At 43.8% G+C, this 14,849-nt stretch overlaps 1 protein-coding gene across 3 annotated transcripts in view; it reads left to right on the top strand.

Annotated features, from left to right (window-relative positions):
• Nucleotides 1-14,849, top strand: part of CCNY (cyclin Y) — a 224,043-nt gene that overhangs the window by 202,177 nt on the left and 7,017 nt on the right. For all 3 annotated transcript variants that reach the window (XM_045874172.3, XM_054507278.2, XM_064591830.1), the window contains one exon: nucleotides 9,388-9,554. In XM_045874172.3, coding sequence (XP_045730128.1) covers nucleotides 9,388-9,554 — 167 coding nt within the window. The remainder of the gene's footprint in view (nucleotides 1-9,387; nucleotides 9,555-14,849) is intronic.

The following is a 14,849-nucleotide window of genomic DNA, read 5'->3' as shown; positions in this document are numbered from 1 at the left end:
TATGACTTCTTTTTGAATTTGTTGAGACTTGTTTTGTGGCCTAATGTATGACTTATTCAGGCGAATATTTCATGTGCACTTATAAAGAATGTGTATTCTGCTGTTTTAGGGTGGAATGTTCTTAAATATGAACTGTTAGATCCATCTCGTCCAGCATGTCATTCAAAGCCACTATTTCCTTATTGATTTTTTGTTGGATGATTTACCAATTGCTGTGAATGGGGTATTAAAGTCCCCTACTATTATTGTATTACTATTAATTACTTCCTTTATGTTTGTTATTAATTGCTTTATGTATTTGGGTGCTCCCGTGTAAGGTGCATAAATATTTACAATTGTTAATATTTTCTTGTTGGACTTTTCCCTTTATAATTATATAGTGTCCTTCTTGTCTGTTGTTACAGTCTTTGTTTTAAAGTCCATTTTGTCCTATGTGAGTACTGCTACCCCAGCTTTCTTTTCACTTCCATTTGCATGATAAATACTTTTCCATCCCTTTACGTTGAATTTTCGTATGTCTTTAGGTCTGAGATGAGTTTCTTATAGGCAGCATGTATGGGTCTTACTTTTTTTATCCATTCTATCACCCTGTATCTTTTGATTGGAGTGTTTAGGTCATTTACATTCAAAGTAATTACTGATAGTTAGGTACTTATTGCCATTTTCTTACTTGTTTTATGGCTGTTTTTGTAGTTCTTCCCTGTTCCTTCTCTTGCTCTCTTTGCTCACTTTTTGTGGCTTTCTTTAGTGATATCCTTGGATTCCTTTCTTTTTATTTTTTTACATGTCTGTTACTGGTTTTTGATTTGTGGTTACCATTAGATTTGTATATAACATCTTCTGCATATAGCAGTCTGTATGAAATTGATCATCACTTAAGCTTGAACCTGTTGGGGTTAATGTAGAGCATGAAGTCATCCATAATACCTGGCTTGCTAAAATATAACACAGAAGCCGCTGGGGGCAATGGAAAGTTTCAGAGAAGGGCATAGGCCTTTGGAATGCCGAGGCATGCATGACCACTCTGCTGTAGGAATGCCGCAGGGAGTTGCCTTCCCGAAGCTTTCTTAGCCCAAACAGCCGCCCTGTGATCTAAGAGATGTATTTATCGTCCCTTTAGGCTATGTTTAGCTGAACTCGTAGAACACGCAGATAAGCATATCGTATCTTTCCCCGCAAACAGATCCTCCTAGTTTCAGTAAGACCCCTTGTCACACATCACGTGCTTGAGAAACAGTGATAAGGATTTGTGATTATCCTGAAGGACCAATAAAAGCCAGAGCAAAGAATGGCAAAGGATCTTTGTCTCTGAGCGTTGACCCCCTTGCTTTCTCCTCTCTTTCACAGCAAGGTTTGGAGTAATCTTTCATCCATTGGCACAGGGATTGCTGGCCATTCCTGGCAGGTGGTGACCCCGACATAATTGTTGGGGTTAATGTTAGAGCATGAAATCATCCATAATATCTAGCTTGCTAAAATGTAACACAGAGCCTGCTGGGGGCAATGGAAGGTTTCATGCCCTACATAACCCCAACATGAACCCATTCTTCACTCCTCTCCCTGTTACGTTTTAGGTATATGGTGTCATACTTTACTTCCTTTTATTCTGTGAATCCCTTGACTGATTTTTATAGATATACTTAATTTTACTGCTTTTTGTGCTTCCTACTTTTTGTACTTTTGCTTATGGTCTTTCTTTTCCACTCAGTGAATCCCCTTGAACATTTCTTGTAGGGCTATTTAGTGGTCATGAATTCCTTTAACTTTTGTCTGTCTAGGAAACTTTTTTTTTTTTTAAGATTTTATTTATTTATTTGACAGAGAGAGAGACAGCGAGAGAGGGAACACAAGCAGGGGGAGTGGGAGAGGGAGAAGCAGGCTTCCCACTGAGCAGGGAGCCCAATGTGGGGCTCGATCCCAGGACCCTGGGATCATGACCTGAGCCGAAGAAAGGCAGACGCCTAACCACTGAACCACCCAGGTGCCCCTGTCTAGGAAACTCTCTATTGCTCCTTTTTAAAAAATTTTTTTTAAATTTTATTATGTTATTATGTTAATCACCTTTATCTCTCCTTCTGTTCTGAATGATAGTCTTGCTGGATAGAGTATTCTTGGCTGCAGGTTGTTTCCTTTCAGCTCTTTGAGTATATCATGTTACCGTCTTCTGGCCTGCAAAGTTTCTGCTGAAAAATCCACTGATAACTAGATTACAGGGTTTCCCTTGTATGCAGCTGTCTTCTTTTCTCTTGCTGCTTTTCACATTCTCTCTTTATCACCACTTTCTGCCATTTTAATTACTGGGTGTCTTGATGTGGATCTCTTTGGGTTGATTTTGCTGGGGGCTGTCTGTGTCTCCTGGATCTGGATTTCTGTTTCCTTCCCCAGATTCAGGAAGTTTTCAGCTTCAAATAAATCTTCTGCCTTCTTTTCCCTCACTCATCTCCTTGTGGGATCTCTATAATGTGAATGTCATTATGCTTGATGTTGTCCCTGAATTCCCCATATACATTTTCATTAGTTATTATTTTTTTCTCTCCTATTCAGCTCCATTACTTTCCATTACTCTGTCCTCCAGATGCTGATCAGTTCTGCTTCCTCTAGTCTACTGTTTATCTAGTGTATTTTTAATTTCAGATACTGAGGTTTTCATCTCTGATTGGTTCTTTTTTATGTTTTCTATCTCTTTGTTGAGGGTCTCACTGAAGTCCTGTACCCTTTTCTCAAGTCCAGTGAGTATCTTTATGACCATTACTTTGAATTCTCTATTATGCATATTATCTCTGTTTTATTTAGGTCTCTTGTTGTGATTTTTTTCCTGTTCTTTCATTTGGGGCATATTCCTCCATCTCTTCATTTTGTCTCTCTGTTTCTCTGTTTTTGGAAAGTCACCTACGTCTCCTGCTGTTGAAAGCCGTGGCCTAGTGAAGAAGAGGTCCTGTAGTGCCCTGCAGTGCAGTGACCCCTGTTCACCAGAATCTGGTGCTTCAGGGGGGTCTCCTGGGTGTGTTGTGTGTGCCCTGCCGTTGCGGCTGAGCCCCTTTTGCTTCTAGTCCAGTCGCCTGCAGTGGCTCACTTTGCCTGTTTCGGGAAGGTCTGGTCCCTGTGTAGGCCAGTCTGGGACTGCCTTGGGCCTGAGTTGAGTGAGACCGGGCATTTGCCAGAGCTGGAGTAGCACCCAGTGGCAGATGCTTTCCCTGTTTTGTCCCCTGAGAAGTGTTGGTTGTGGGGGTGGGGGCTGAGCGAGGTGCTGCAGTCCTACCAGATGTCTGCCCTTAGTCCACCGCTGGGGCCACCGTTGGACTGGTGTGTGAGGTTATCGTCCCTGTCCCTGGGGTGGGGGTCACTCTGGGACTGTGCTAGCCCCTGTTGGGACTGCCAGGGCTTGTAGCACCACACTGGATGGGCTCTGACCAAAAATACTGGAGGAAACAGGACCATAGGAGAACGTGGGTGCAGGTGGGCAGTGTTAGCAAGGTTTGTGCTGGTCTAAGGTAGGGGACCTTAGCCTTGGGGACTGAGGCCTGCAGATCCAGACTTCAGATCTGCAGAAGTACCTGGGTCCAGGGCACACAGTGTTAGCAAGGTTTGCTTGGGCTTCCTGTGGGAGGGCACCTAGAGCAGAGGCCTGGCTGGAGGGGGCATGTGCACAAGAGAATGTGGGGTTGTGGGGCATGCTGTTAAGCAAGTTAGGTGGAGAATGTTTGCACTGTGCTGGTTCCAGCACGTGTCCTTGTGTTTAGGCTAAGGGGCAGGGGAGGGAAACGGCCCCTGCCAGCTCCTTTGTTCCTGGAGAAGTCTCCCAGGGGTTTCTGCCCCTCCAGACATGCTTGCAGTTAGTAAGCAAATCTTCCTCCCTTATACCTCATGCATTTTTCAAACTGCTGTTTCTAAGCTGTATTTCTGCGGGGCTGTTTATTGTATTGTCTGTTCAAGGGCAGGGATTCAGTTTCCTTTCACCCTGCATGCTCTCCCAGAGCTGAGACCACTGATTTTTAAAGTGCTAGTTAAGCCCCACAAGTTGTAAGAACTTGCAAAATTTGGTTTCCAAAGCCCAGTGTTGCCAGGATTTGTCTTCCCCGTGAAGGTTTCCCCTGCAGGCGCCCTGGTGTGAGGGTCTGTTTCTCTCCCCTCTCCATGCCCGCATGTCCCTCCCTCCTGGGGACAGTCACTATGAGTCCATTTGGCTCCCAGCCACATCTCTGCTACCCTCTTCATTGTGTCCTCTTCTCTACATTTAGCTTTGGAGAGTTTGTTCTGCCAGTCTTCAGGTGGTTTTCTGGGTTATTTACACTGATGTAGGTGTTACCTAGTTATATCCATGGGACAGGTGAGCTTCGGGTCCTCCTACACCACCGTTTTCCCTGGTAGTGCTAGATAAGCTCTCTCAAATCGGTTTGGAATAATTTTAGTATCATCAAGATTTTGGTATATATCCTTGATTCCATGAGTTTGCATTTTATTCCTCCCCCATGCCTTTGAACAGTTTTGTTATATGCAGTCAGTTGAATGCTCTTTGTAACTCTGTAATTGCTCACTAACCTGTATTTTCTAGAGACTCCTTAGGATAGTCCTTCTCATGAATTTAAATCTGAAAATTTAATTGAGCAAGCTTGTCCTATTAGCAATGAATGGTCTAGGAATATTGTTTAGGAAAAATCAATTATTATTTTACTTGGCAGAGAATTAAAATATCCAACTGGGAGTTTACTAAAGAAATTGCAGCTGACCCTTGAATATGGCCTTACTGACAAGTTCTGCTAAATTACATGCTATTAAGTGGAGGTTATTATGAATGCCTCCTCCCCCAGCATAACAGCTGCCTTCCCTTGGTAAGGGTGTATTGTAATACCTAATTCCTTTAGTTAGCCTTAGTGGAATATCAGACATGGAATGATACTTTTGGGTTCTTTTTTTTAGTATTAAATATTATTGTAAATAACATTAACATGCTTATTAATAAGTCTACCAACTATGGTATAAAGTAAGTAAGAAGTAAATTGAGTAGCCACCCATTTGCACTGAGCCAGTGAGAGTCTATTTCAGTGGGGAGCTTGGAGAGATTTGCATACCTTGTCTGTGTAAGGGGTGAACATTGTTTCACAACCTTCTTTGTCTCGTGCTTTAAAAATCTGGAGACTTAGTTAGGTCCAGTCTTCGTTTTCTGCCCTTAGTTCAGTTTTATTATATATTTTGTGATTCTTTTTTACTGTTTTAATTTTTTTGAGTGTAGCTGACACACAGTGTTACATTTGTTTCATGTGTCCAGCATAGTGATTTGACAAGTTCATACTTTATGTGGTGCTCACCACAAGTGTAGCCCTTCTTGATGGAGAATGAGAAGAGTTAGTTGTCAGCCTTTGTCAAAGATGCTGTCTGGGGTCCCCAGGACAGACTCTGGCTGAAATTCCGCTTGACCTGGCCTGGATTTTTACCTGAAGAATGACAGTTTTCACACAAATGGAAGTCATGATCTAAAACATTAGCTCACTCTTTTTGCTCATTTAATATAATAAATGCCATTGAAAAGATCATGGAGCTCTAGTCCGTGACCTACTTTTTCTCGCCAGTAGGTGTCACAACCAAATGCTGTTATGTTACTGCTCACTGAGAGAGGTTTGGAAACTCCCGCAACGGTGCCGTAAAGCAGTGATAAAGCAGTGAGAATGCCACGCTGTGTGACTTCCTGGGGCTTATTGGAAGGTCTTTTTGACTGTCTGCGCTTGGCACAGCAGTGACTCTGTCCTCTGAACTTCCTCGTCCACCACTGTACCTGGCCCACAAACCATGGGCTCCGTTTCGCCTTTAAATCCACTCTGCCTTTGTCAATGCAGTTCCCTTTCCTGGATGCCATTCTTTGTGGCCATGTTCTTACCTAAATTTCTTACACGAAGATGTACCCTCCCGTTGCTGTATTCCAGAGCCAGGGCTCCTACGTGGATGGTGTGTCCGTGAATGAAGCAGCCTGAGGTCACACTCTCTGCTAGCATTGTGCTAGATGCTGGGCACACAAGTGGGAATGAGACGTGGCCCCTGTCCTCAGGGAGCTTAGGGTTTACTAGGTGGAGAGACTGATAAGGCTCTCTCCCCCTTTCCTTCTCTCTTCCTACTCTCCCTCCTAAGTACCTCATCCCCCTGGCCTCCTTGCCCCTCTCCACCTACACAGTCACTGCCTGAAGTGTTTTTACATCTTTAATTTTATTTTTTGCTGTGAAAGAGACCACTTCAATTTCCTTCTTACATGCCCTGTATAATATTGTAAGCCTAATTCAGGTACTTAAAAACACCTCCATTTGCCTTGGAGCTTCTTCTCCAGAGTATTACACATCTTTTTTTTTTTTTAAGATTTTTTTAAATTTCTTTATCTGACAGAGAGATAGCACAGGTAGTCAGAGTGGCAGGCAGAGGGTAAGGGAGAAGCAGGCTTCCTGCCGAGCAGGGAGCCCGATGCGGGGCTCGATCCCAGGACTCTGGGATCATGACCTGAGCCGAAGGCAGACGCTTAACCGACTGAGCCACCCAGGCGCCCCGAGTATTACATATCTTAAGAGCAGAACACACCAGATATTATTCCTCCCTCTCCTTTGCTGCCCCTTTACCCTCTCTCCAGATGTTAAAACAGGAGGGGCTCTTAAGGCTCCGGCCCCTCCTTTTCTCTCTCCCTAAGCTGTCATCCCAAGACCTGGGATGTGCCGCAGACACTCAGATTTCTATCTGAGGGCTCTTTTCTTCGAGCTTCACAAGGGTGTGTGTACCGCCTACATGGGTGGCGTCTTCTGGGATGTCTCAGACATACAGCATCCACCTGTAGCTGTCTTTCCCCCAGCAGGGCTCCCTGTCTCAGGTGTCGCCTATCCAGCTGTATGAGCTGGAAGCCTCGGGGTCTCCTGCAGCAGCCCACCTTCTTGGTTGTTGGGGTCCCTGGACTCTAGGTCGGTCTGATAGGACTGTCAGTCTCTCCTGTCATGTCCCCAGTTCAAACCCTGATCTTGCTTATCCCATCTGCTGCATCGTCTCCTCTGCCCATCAGCTGTGCTCCTTTCCAGCCCATTTTCCACGGTGTGGCCAGAGCCGTCGGTGCTGCTGTCCTGTGTCTCCAGCGATGGGCACCGTGCTTGGCACATAGTTACTGCTCTGTTACACAGGGACCCATGGCTTAGGTTTGAGCGCTTCACACCGTCTCTCGCGTATCTGTTCTCATCTTGTGGGCTCTGTGTTATGTAATTCTTAGTCTGCATCTGGCATTATCCTGTGCTTCTGTTGACGGATTCGTGTCATTTAACAAACTTCTCCCAATCAACCAGTTAGTTGCCCTGTTTCTCAAGAATTTCCCAAAGTGCAGTCTCCTCCCCAGAGCCCTAATGATGTAACAGGTGTGGACTTTCCCATCTCGTTTATGAGTATTGATATTTAACTGATAATTATCTTTATTTGTGTATTTGTGTTAACATTTTTTCCCACACATGCCTTTTTAAGATTTTTTTTTTTTTAAATTTTAGAAAGAGAGACAGCGAGTGAATGAGCAAGTGCAAGAGAGGAGAGGGGAGGACGGGGAGGGAGAGGGACAAGCAGACTCCATGCTGAGCATGGACCCTGACGTGGGGCTCGATCCCACGGCCTCAAGATCACAACATGAACTGAAACCAAGAATCGGACACTTAGCAGACTGAGCCAACCAGACACACCCCTGCCCCCACCACCATATGCCTTTTTAAAAATTACATGATATTTAAGACTTTATGGGCATTACAAACTATGAAAAATTTAACACTATATAGATTTCATCTGTTTTAGGAAGCAGGTTCTTAAAAGTTTATATATGATTCGTTTCGTTTGTTTCTTTCTGATACAGTAATTCCACTTTGTAAATGTGTTTGATAAACTATAGAAACAATAATTCCATGGTTCAGAGAAGTATAAAACATGCTGATAAACAGAAGGAAAACTTTTTTTTTATTCTTATGTTAATCCCCATACATTACATCATTAATTTTAGATGAAGTGTTCCATGATTCATTGTTTGTGCATAACACCCAGTGCTCCATGCAGAATGTGCCCTCCTCAATCAGAAGGAAAACTTTAAAAGGAATTCTTACCTTGTGACCCAAAGTAAGCAAAGCACTTTGTGGGTATTTCTGATATCTGTCTTCAAGCTACATTATGGCAATTTATAAATCTTATGTTACTTGGTTTCATTTTCCAACTTCAGCTAAAATTATTTCATTTAAAAATCAAATCAAAACCACAGTGAGATACCTACTTCACATTCATTAGGATGACTATTATTTAAAAAAAAAAAAAAAAAAACAAAATAGCTGGTGTTGGCGAGGATATGAAAAAATTGAAACCCCTGTGCATTGCTGGTGGGAATATTAAGTGGCCTAGGTACTGTGGAAAAATAATATGGTGGTTCCTTAAAAAATTAAATATAGAGTTATCATATCATCCAGCAGTTCTCCTTCTGGGTCCATACCCAAAAGAATCAAAAGTGGAGACTCAAACAGGTATTTGTACACCAGTGTTCACAGCAGCAACATTATTCACAGTAACCAAAAGGAGGAAACAACTCAAATGTCCATCGATGGAAAAATGGGTAAACACAATGTGGTATGCAGTGGATTATTATTCAGCCTTAAAAAGGGAAGAAATTTTAACATATGCTACATACTTGGATGAACCTTGAGGACATGCTAAGAGAAAAAAGCCAGAACAAAAATGACAAACATTGAATGATTCCTAGAGTAGTCAAACTCATGGAGACAAAGTAGAATGGTTGTTGCCAAAGGCTGGGGGGAAGGGGAACAGGGAGTTGGTTAGTAGGAACAGAGTTTAGTTCAGGATGATGAGAAAGCTCTGGGGACAGAGATGGGTGGTGATTTTACAACAGTGTAAATGTACTTACTGCTACGGCACTGTGCACTTAAAAATGGTTAAATGGTAAATGTTATATATATTTTACCACGATAATAAAAAAATAGGTTTATTGATGCAGCATGTAAATTTATAATTGCCTCAAAATAAAAACTTTACGAGATAGAAAAGGTTTGTTCCTTTGACACCATTTGTTGAAATTTGTACCGTTGTATGTTGAATCCGTATTGATATCGTAGTTGTTAGAGTGAGAAATTAACCTGTGCTACCTGGAATTTGTTCCTGCCTCAGAGTCTTTTATGATCCAGCTACATCCACACTCTTCAGTTATGGAGGGTGTCCATTTCCCATCAGACTAGCTGAGCCCTTTGACTTTTTAAAAATAGGTATGATCAGAGGATAAATCCCTGTTTAAAGGCTGGTGAAATGGAGTCAAAACAGTTTTAGAGTTTATGTATGCTAGCATGTAGGACAAAACAACTCAAGTCTTTTAGCTCTGGCATTTTCATGTCTTTCCAGGTATACCTTGAAAGACTTTTAACATATGCAGAGATAGACATCTGTCCGGCCAACTGGAAGCGGATTGTTCTAGGGGCGATCCTGCTGGCCTCCAAGGTTTGGGATGACCAGGCTGTGTGGAATGTGGACTACTGCCAGATCCTGAAAGACATCACGGTGGAGGACATGTGAGTGTGTGTGTTGGGGTGGGGGGTGGGGCACCATTTGGAAAGGAACCGCGTCCCTCTGAATGGTCTGTATGGTAAAGAAGGAATGAATTTGACTAAAGGTCTCTTGTGAGTGGGCACAAGAAGGACGTGGCTGGGGAATATTACACCTGTACTACTCTTCATTGAGGATCATGAACAGGTACTGGTTACACTTTTTGATTTTGTGAAACTAGTTACTGAAACTATATTATGGGTAAAAACATTCCTTTACCTTAATCAGAAAGGTGTAGATAATGCTGTCACCTCTGTGATGGCTTTTGTTCTGGCTCTTTACCTCACTGCAGACTCATAACAATGCCCCACACCAGTCTTTTGTGGGCAGGAGCCTCCTCAAAAAAGCAGAAGAGCTAAAATATTATGTTTCTGTTTAGTTTCAGGGAGAATTTGCAAGTTCAGTTGGTTAAAATCAGCATTCTGTCCTTGGGTGCTCTCATGTGTCTCATTAGGGCTGTATGTTCTCCCCCAGCTGGTCTCAGAGCCCCAGCTCAGTGGAAGCGCCATGAGCTTGGGGGCGAGGGGCGTCTACCCCCATAGCTCTCAGGGCGGTCTTGGGATTTCTCACATGGTTCAGTCCTTAGATTTAGGTGAGGATTGTGAACAGGAGACCTGCAGGCCTGTTGTCTACGATCTCTGGGGTCTGGGAATACAGGAAACAGGTTTAGAGCCTCTTACAGGAAAAAGGAGCTGTTTTGGAAAATGATCAGGATAAACTATTTACAGTTCCTTATGGTTTTTAGGTACTTCTGACACTATTCTTGCTAAAATTTTTCAATTATTGTTTGTTCGGCTTCCTTGAGGAAGCTTTAGGCTGGAGGAGGTGCCCAGCTGTGTCTCAGTCCACCTCCATGTTCCTAGACCCAGTCATCCTGGGGATGTGGGGTCTTCACAGTGCCTGTGCAGGCTGCTGCTGGGGGGTGTCATGTGGGCACATTAGTTCTGGGTTCCTCACCAGCCTAAGACCCTCCTTGCCTCTGGTCACTGATTGGATGGCACCCCATTTTTGTGGTACCCTGTGAAGCACACCTGTTTGTCTTCTTAGGTTTTTTTGTTGCAGAGCCTATTTCTGCTGTAGACCTATAAAACTCCTTCCTGGGTCTATAATTCTTTATTATAAAAAGGAGGACAAGTGTAAATAAGTTTTTGATAGTAAGAAAAATTAAAGTCTTGATTATATTTCAAAGTGAAAACAACTACTAAAATAATTGTCGTTAGGACCACAGAGGAGGATGCAAGGTGGTAAGAGGTGCTGACTTGTTTCCTTTATTGGAGGTTACTCTGTCAACTCCTTGATATCATTTGACACTTGAGTTGTGTGCTGTAGGAATGACATCATGGTTGTCCTTTCTTGTTTGTGTTGCTGATGTGTGTATGTAGGGGACGAAAATTTTCCCTTGTTCCCCTTTTAGGTTCTTTGGTCTAATAATTAAATTGACATAAGACCAACAGGAGAAAATTTAATTTTGTACATATGGGAGCCCCATAAAAATATGAGACTCAGAGGCCCTCAGGCAAGTGAGGCTTATATGCCATCTGAACTAAGGAATGGGATTGGGGTCTAGGGCTTCAAAGGGGAGGAGTGCAGTTCAGAGGGAGATAAAAAGAGCAGATGCTTGGTGATCAGATGTTTGCCCCACCATGCAAGTTTTTCACTTTGGGACAGTGAACCCCAGTAAGGGAGGGTGAGCAGCCTGCCTCTCTCCCTCTCAGAGCAGAAGAGTAGGAAGGGAGGGGCTGAAAGGAGAACCTATATACTTGATGTGTTCTCAGGCAAGTCAGTTTTAACAGTGAGAAATGAAAGTTACAGATCTAGAAATCTGTTCCCTAATGCTCTTGTGTTTTTAGGCGTACTTGGAGAAAGCTTTTGTGTATTGTAAGGGAATACATAAACCAGCATGAAGCCCAGTGCCCCGCTGAGCGCTACAACAGAGACCCAGTGTTAGGGGCGGAATTGTGTTCTCTCAGAATTCCTGTGTTGGAGCCTAAGGCCCAGTGCCTCAGAATGTCTCTGTATTTGGAGATAAGGTCATAAAGAGGTAATTAATTTAAAGTAGGTCCTGAGGGTGGGCCCGAATCCAGTAGGACTGAGTCACACAACACAGCAGAGGGACAGCCATGCGAGGACACAGAGAGAAGGCGGCCATCTGCAGGCAAAGAGAGAGGCTTCCGAAGAAACCAACGCTGCTGGCACCCCCATCTTGGACTTCTAGCCTCCAGAATTGTGAGAAAGTAAATGAATGCTGTTTAAGCCCCAGTCTGTGGTATTGCATTGTGGCAGCCCTGGTAGACCGCTATAGATGTTGATCCTGGCCAGTGGGGTGCTGCTCTCACAGTTACCTGAAGATGCGGAAGTGGCATTGCAACTGGGTAGTGTGTAGAAGCGACAAGAGTTTTGAGGCACATGTTAGAAAAACCCTAGATTACCTTGAAGGGACAGTTGGTAGAAACATGGTTGTGAAAAGTGATTCTGATGAGGACTCAGGAAGCAGAGAGCTTTAGAGGAAGCTTCTCTCATCTTAGAGATAGACATGTCGTACCACAAACTGAATGTTGCTAGAATTAGGACTGTTAAAGGTGCTTCTGGAGTGCAGTATCAGAAATGAGGAACATGCTGTTGGACACTGGACCAAGGGCAACACTTGTTACACAGTGGCAAAGAACTTGGCCAAATTGTGTTCTAGTGTTTGTGTAAGGTAGAAAGTTCAAGAATGAACTGGAATATTTAGCTGAGGAGATTTCTGAGCAGAGTGTTTAGAAACCCTGCCTGGTTTCTCCGTGCTGCTTATAATAAAATCTGAGGAGAGAGAAATTGAAGAAGGAGCTGTTAAGCAAGAAGGGACCAGATGTTGACGATTTGGAAGAACTCAAATTTTCCAACCTCTGCCTATCCCTATTGCAAGAAATGAGAAAGCATGCTCTGCAGAGAACAATGAGGGTGTTGTGGCTGGACAGTGTTTGCCAAAGAGGTTACAAGTGTGGCTCGATGGTCCAGTCAGTCATCCCAGTGGAAGTGTTGCCAGTTTAAACTGAAGGGGACAAGACAGGACAAAGTGAAGGAAGGCTGTGGGACTTCGGGATTCTACCGAAGAGCTGTCCTGCTGTGACGTGTTATCCTTCAAAAGGGGAAATGGCCGTGAAGGCAGTTTGGGAGTTGGCAGGGCTGCCCATTTGCCCCCACAGGCATAGCAGGTATGGGTCTTGGGGGCTGAGGCTGCCTCCCCCTTGGCTAGGATGTGGGGCTGCTGCCCTTGGCTAAGGGGGCCCAGAGGCAAGGCGCCCCCCTCAGTGGGCTGGATGATAGAGCATCAGCCACAGATTATTCTCAAGCCTTAAAATCGAACGCATTTGCCCTGCTAGATTTCGGACTTGCTTGAGGCCCAAGACCCCTTTCTACTTTTTGATTTCTCCCTTTTGTAATGGGAATGTCTGCCTATGCCCGTGTGACCTTTGTACTTTGGAAGCAGGTAACTTCCACAGTAGCAAGTTTCACGTGTTCATACCTGCAGGGGAATTTTGCCTCAGGATGAATCAGACCTCTGGTCTCACCCATACCTGATTTAGATGAGATTTTCGGACTTGGAGTTGATGCTGGAATGGGTTGAGACTTTTGAGCTGTTGGGATGGGGTGAATGTATTCTGTATGTAAGGTCTCTTTCTCACACATCACGTCGGCTTTGAGCACCTAGTGACAGGTGCCGTGCATGGGAAAGGGAAGGATGAACTTTGACGGGCAAAAATGCTGTTAAAAGAAGTTATACTGTGGGGTTGGCTTGTTTTTGTTTTGCAGTAACCTCAGAAGAGTCGTGCTCATATGTAAACAAAGGAATCTCAAATACGGAGAAGCCGAGAGACTGGTTTTAGCGCTGCAGAGCAGATAGAGACAGCAAAAACCTCTGGCCCTCCGTGGGTGTAGGGTGCCCGGTCTTTGGTTTTGGTTTTCAGTGGGGTAAAATATACCTGGCATAAAATTGACTAGTTTCGCCATTTTTAAGTGTACAGTTCTGTGGCATTAAGTACCTTCACATTGTTGTGCAACCATCACCAACCAGAAACTGTGTGCCCATTAAATAATACGTCCCCACCTCCCCCTGCACCGCCCCTGGCAGCCATCATTCTTCTTTGTCTCCGAATTTCACTTCTCTGGATGCCTCTCAGAAGCAGAATCACAGTGTTCCCCTTTTTGTGACTGGCTTATTTCACTTAGCATAGTGTCCTCAGGGTTCATCTGTGTAGCAGCACATAGTGGGATTTCCTTCCTTTTTAAGGTCGAAAGTATTGCAGTCCATGGACATATTCTGTTTTGTTTATCTGTTCATCCATTGCTAGACACCTGACACTTGCACTGCATCTGCTCTTGGCTCCTGAGAATAGTGCTGCTGGGAGCATGGGTGTACAGATCTCTCTGAGTCCCTGCTTTCAGTTCTTTTGCGTATATACCCAGAAGTGGGATTGCTAGACTGTCAGTGGCTGGTTTTTAAAGTGAACCAGTTTTTCTAGAAAAGCAGATAGATGATAAATGTTTAGATGATAAAAACAACTCTCCTTACTCCATTTTAGAGGCCCCTTCACAAGTTGTGAATTGTGCTAATTCAGTTGGGTTTCTTTACAATTTTGATCTAATGTAACGCATATTTCTGAATATGTTTTGTTTACTGACTTGAGTTTACTTCTTATAAAATTTTAATCAGAACTGGGCGCCTGGGTGGCTCAGTTGGTTAAGCGACTGCCTTCGGCTCAGGTCATGATCCTGGAGTCCCAGGATTGAGTCCCGCATCGGGCTACCTGCTCAGCGGAGAGTCTGCTTCTCCCTCTCCTGCTCCCCCCTCTTGTGCTCTCTCTCTCTCACTCTCTCTCTCAAATAAATAAAATCTTAAAAAAAAATTTTTTTTTAATCAGAACTGTTTTCTCGTGATTATTCAGTTGAGGGCAGTAAATCCATCAAGCCTGTTCTCTCTGTGTCACTGTTAGTATTTTTTACGATTTATCACGTAGCAAGCTGTCACATGTCCCTGTAAGATGTCCTGCTGCAGTTTGGAAAGTCAGATTTTGGGTATTACTTTTATTTGCTAAATCTTGCCTTAGTTAGAAAGCACAACAGCTCTAAAGTTCGTATTTCCCTCAGAGCTTAAAAAAGAAAAGCCTGAAGAAAGGCTGTTCCTTTTTTCCAAGGAACCTTGAGGAAAATGCCACCCTGTTCAAAAACAGATTCCTCTTGGCTTTAGTCAGAGTGTACCCCCTCAACAAGAGTCATTGCTA

This window comes from Mirounga angustirostris, unplaced genomic scaffold (assembly GCF_029215605.1).
Source record: "Mirounga angustirostris isolate CCGP_5_RB_7025 unplaced genomic scaffold, mMirAng1.0.hap1 SCAF_5, whole genome shotgun sequence".
Taxonomy (NCBI): Eukaryota; Metazoa; Chordata; class Mammalia; order Carnivora; family Phocidae; genus Mirounga; species Mirounga angustirostris.
The sequence above is the reverse complement of the archived record's forward strand: the minus strand, read 5'-3'. Positions and strand labels throughout refer to the sequence as shown.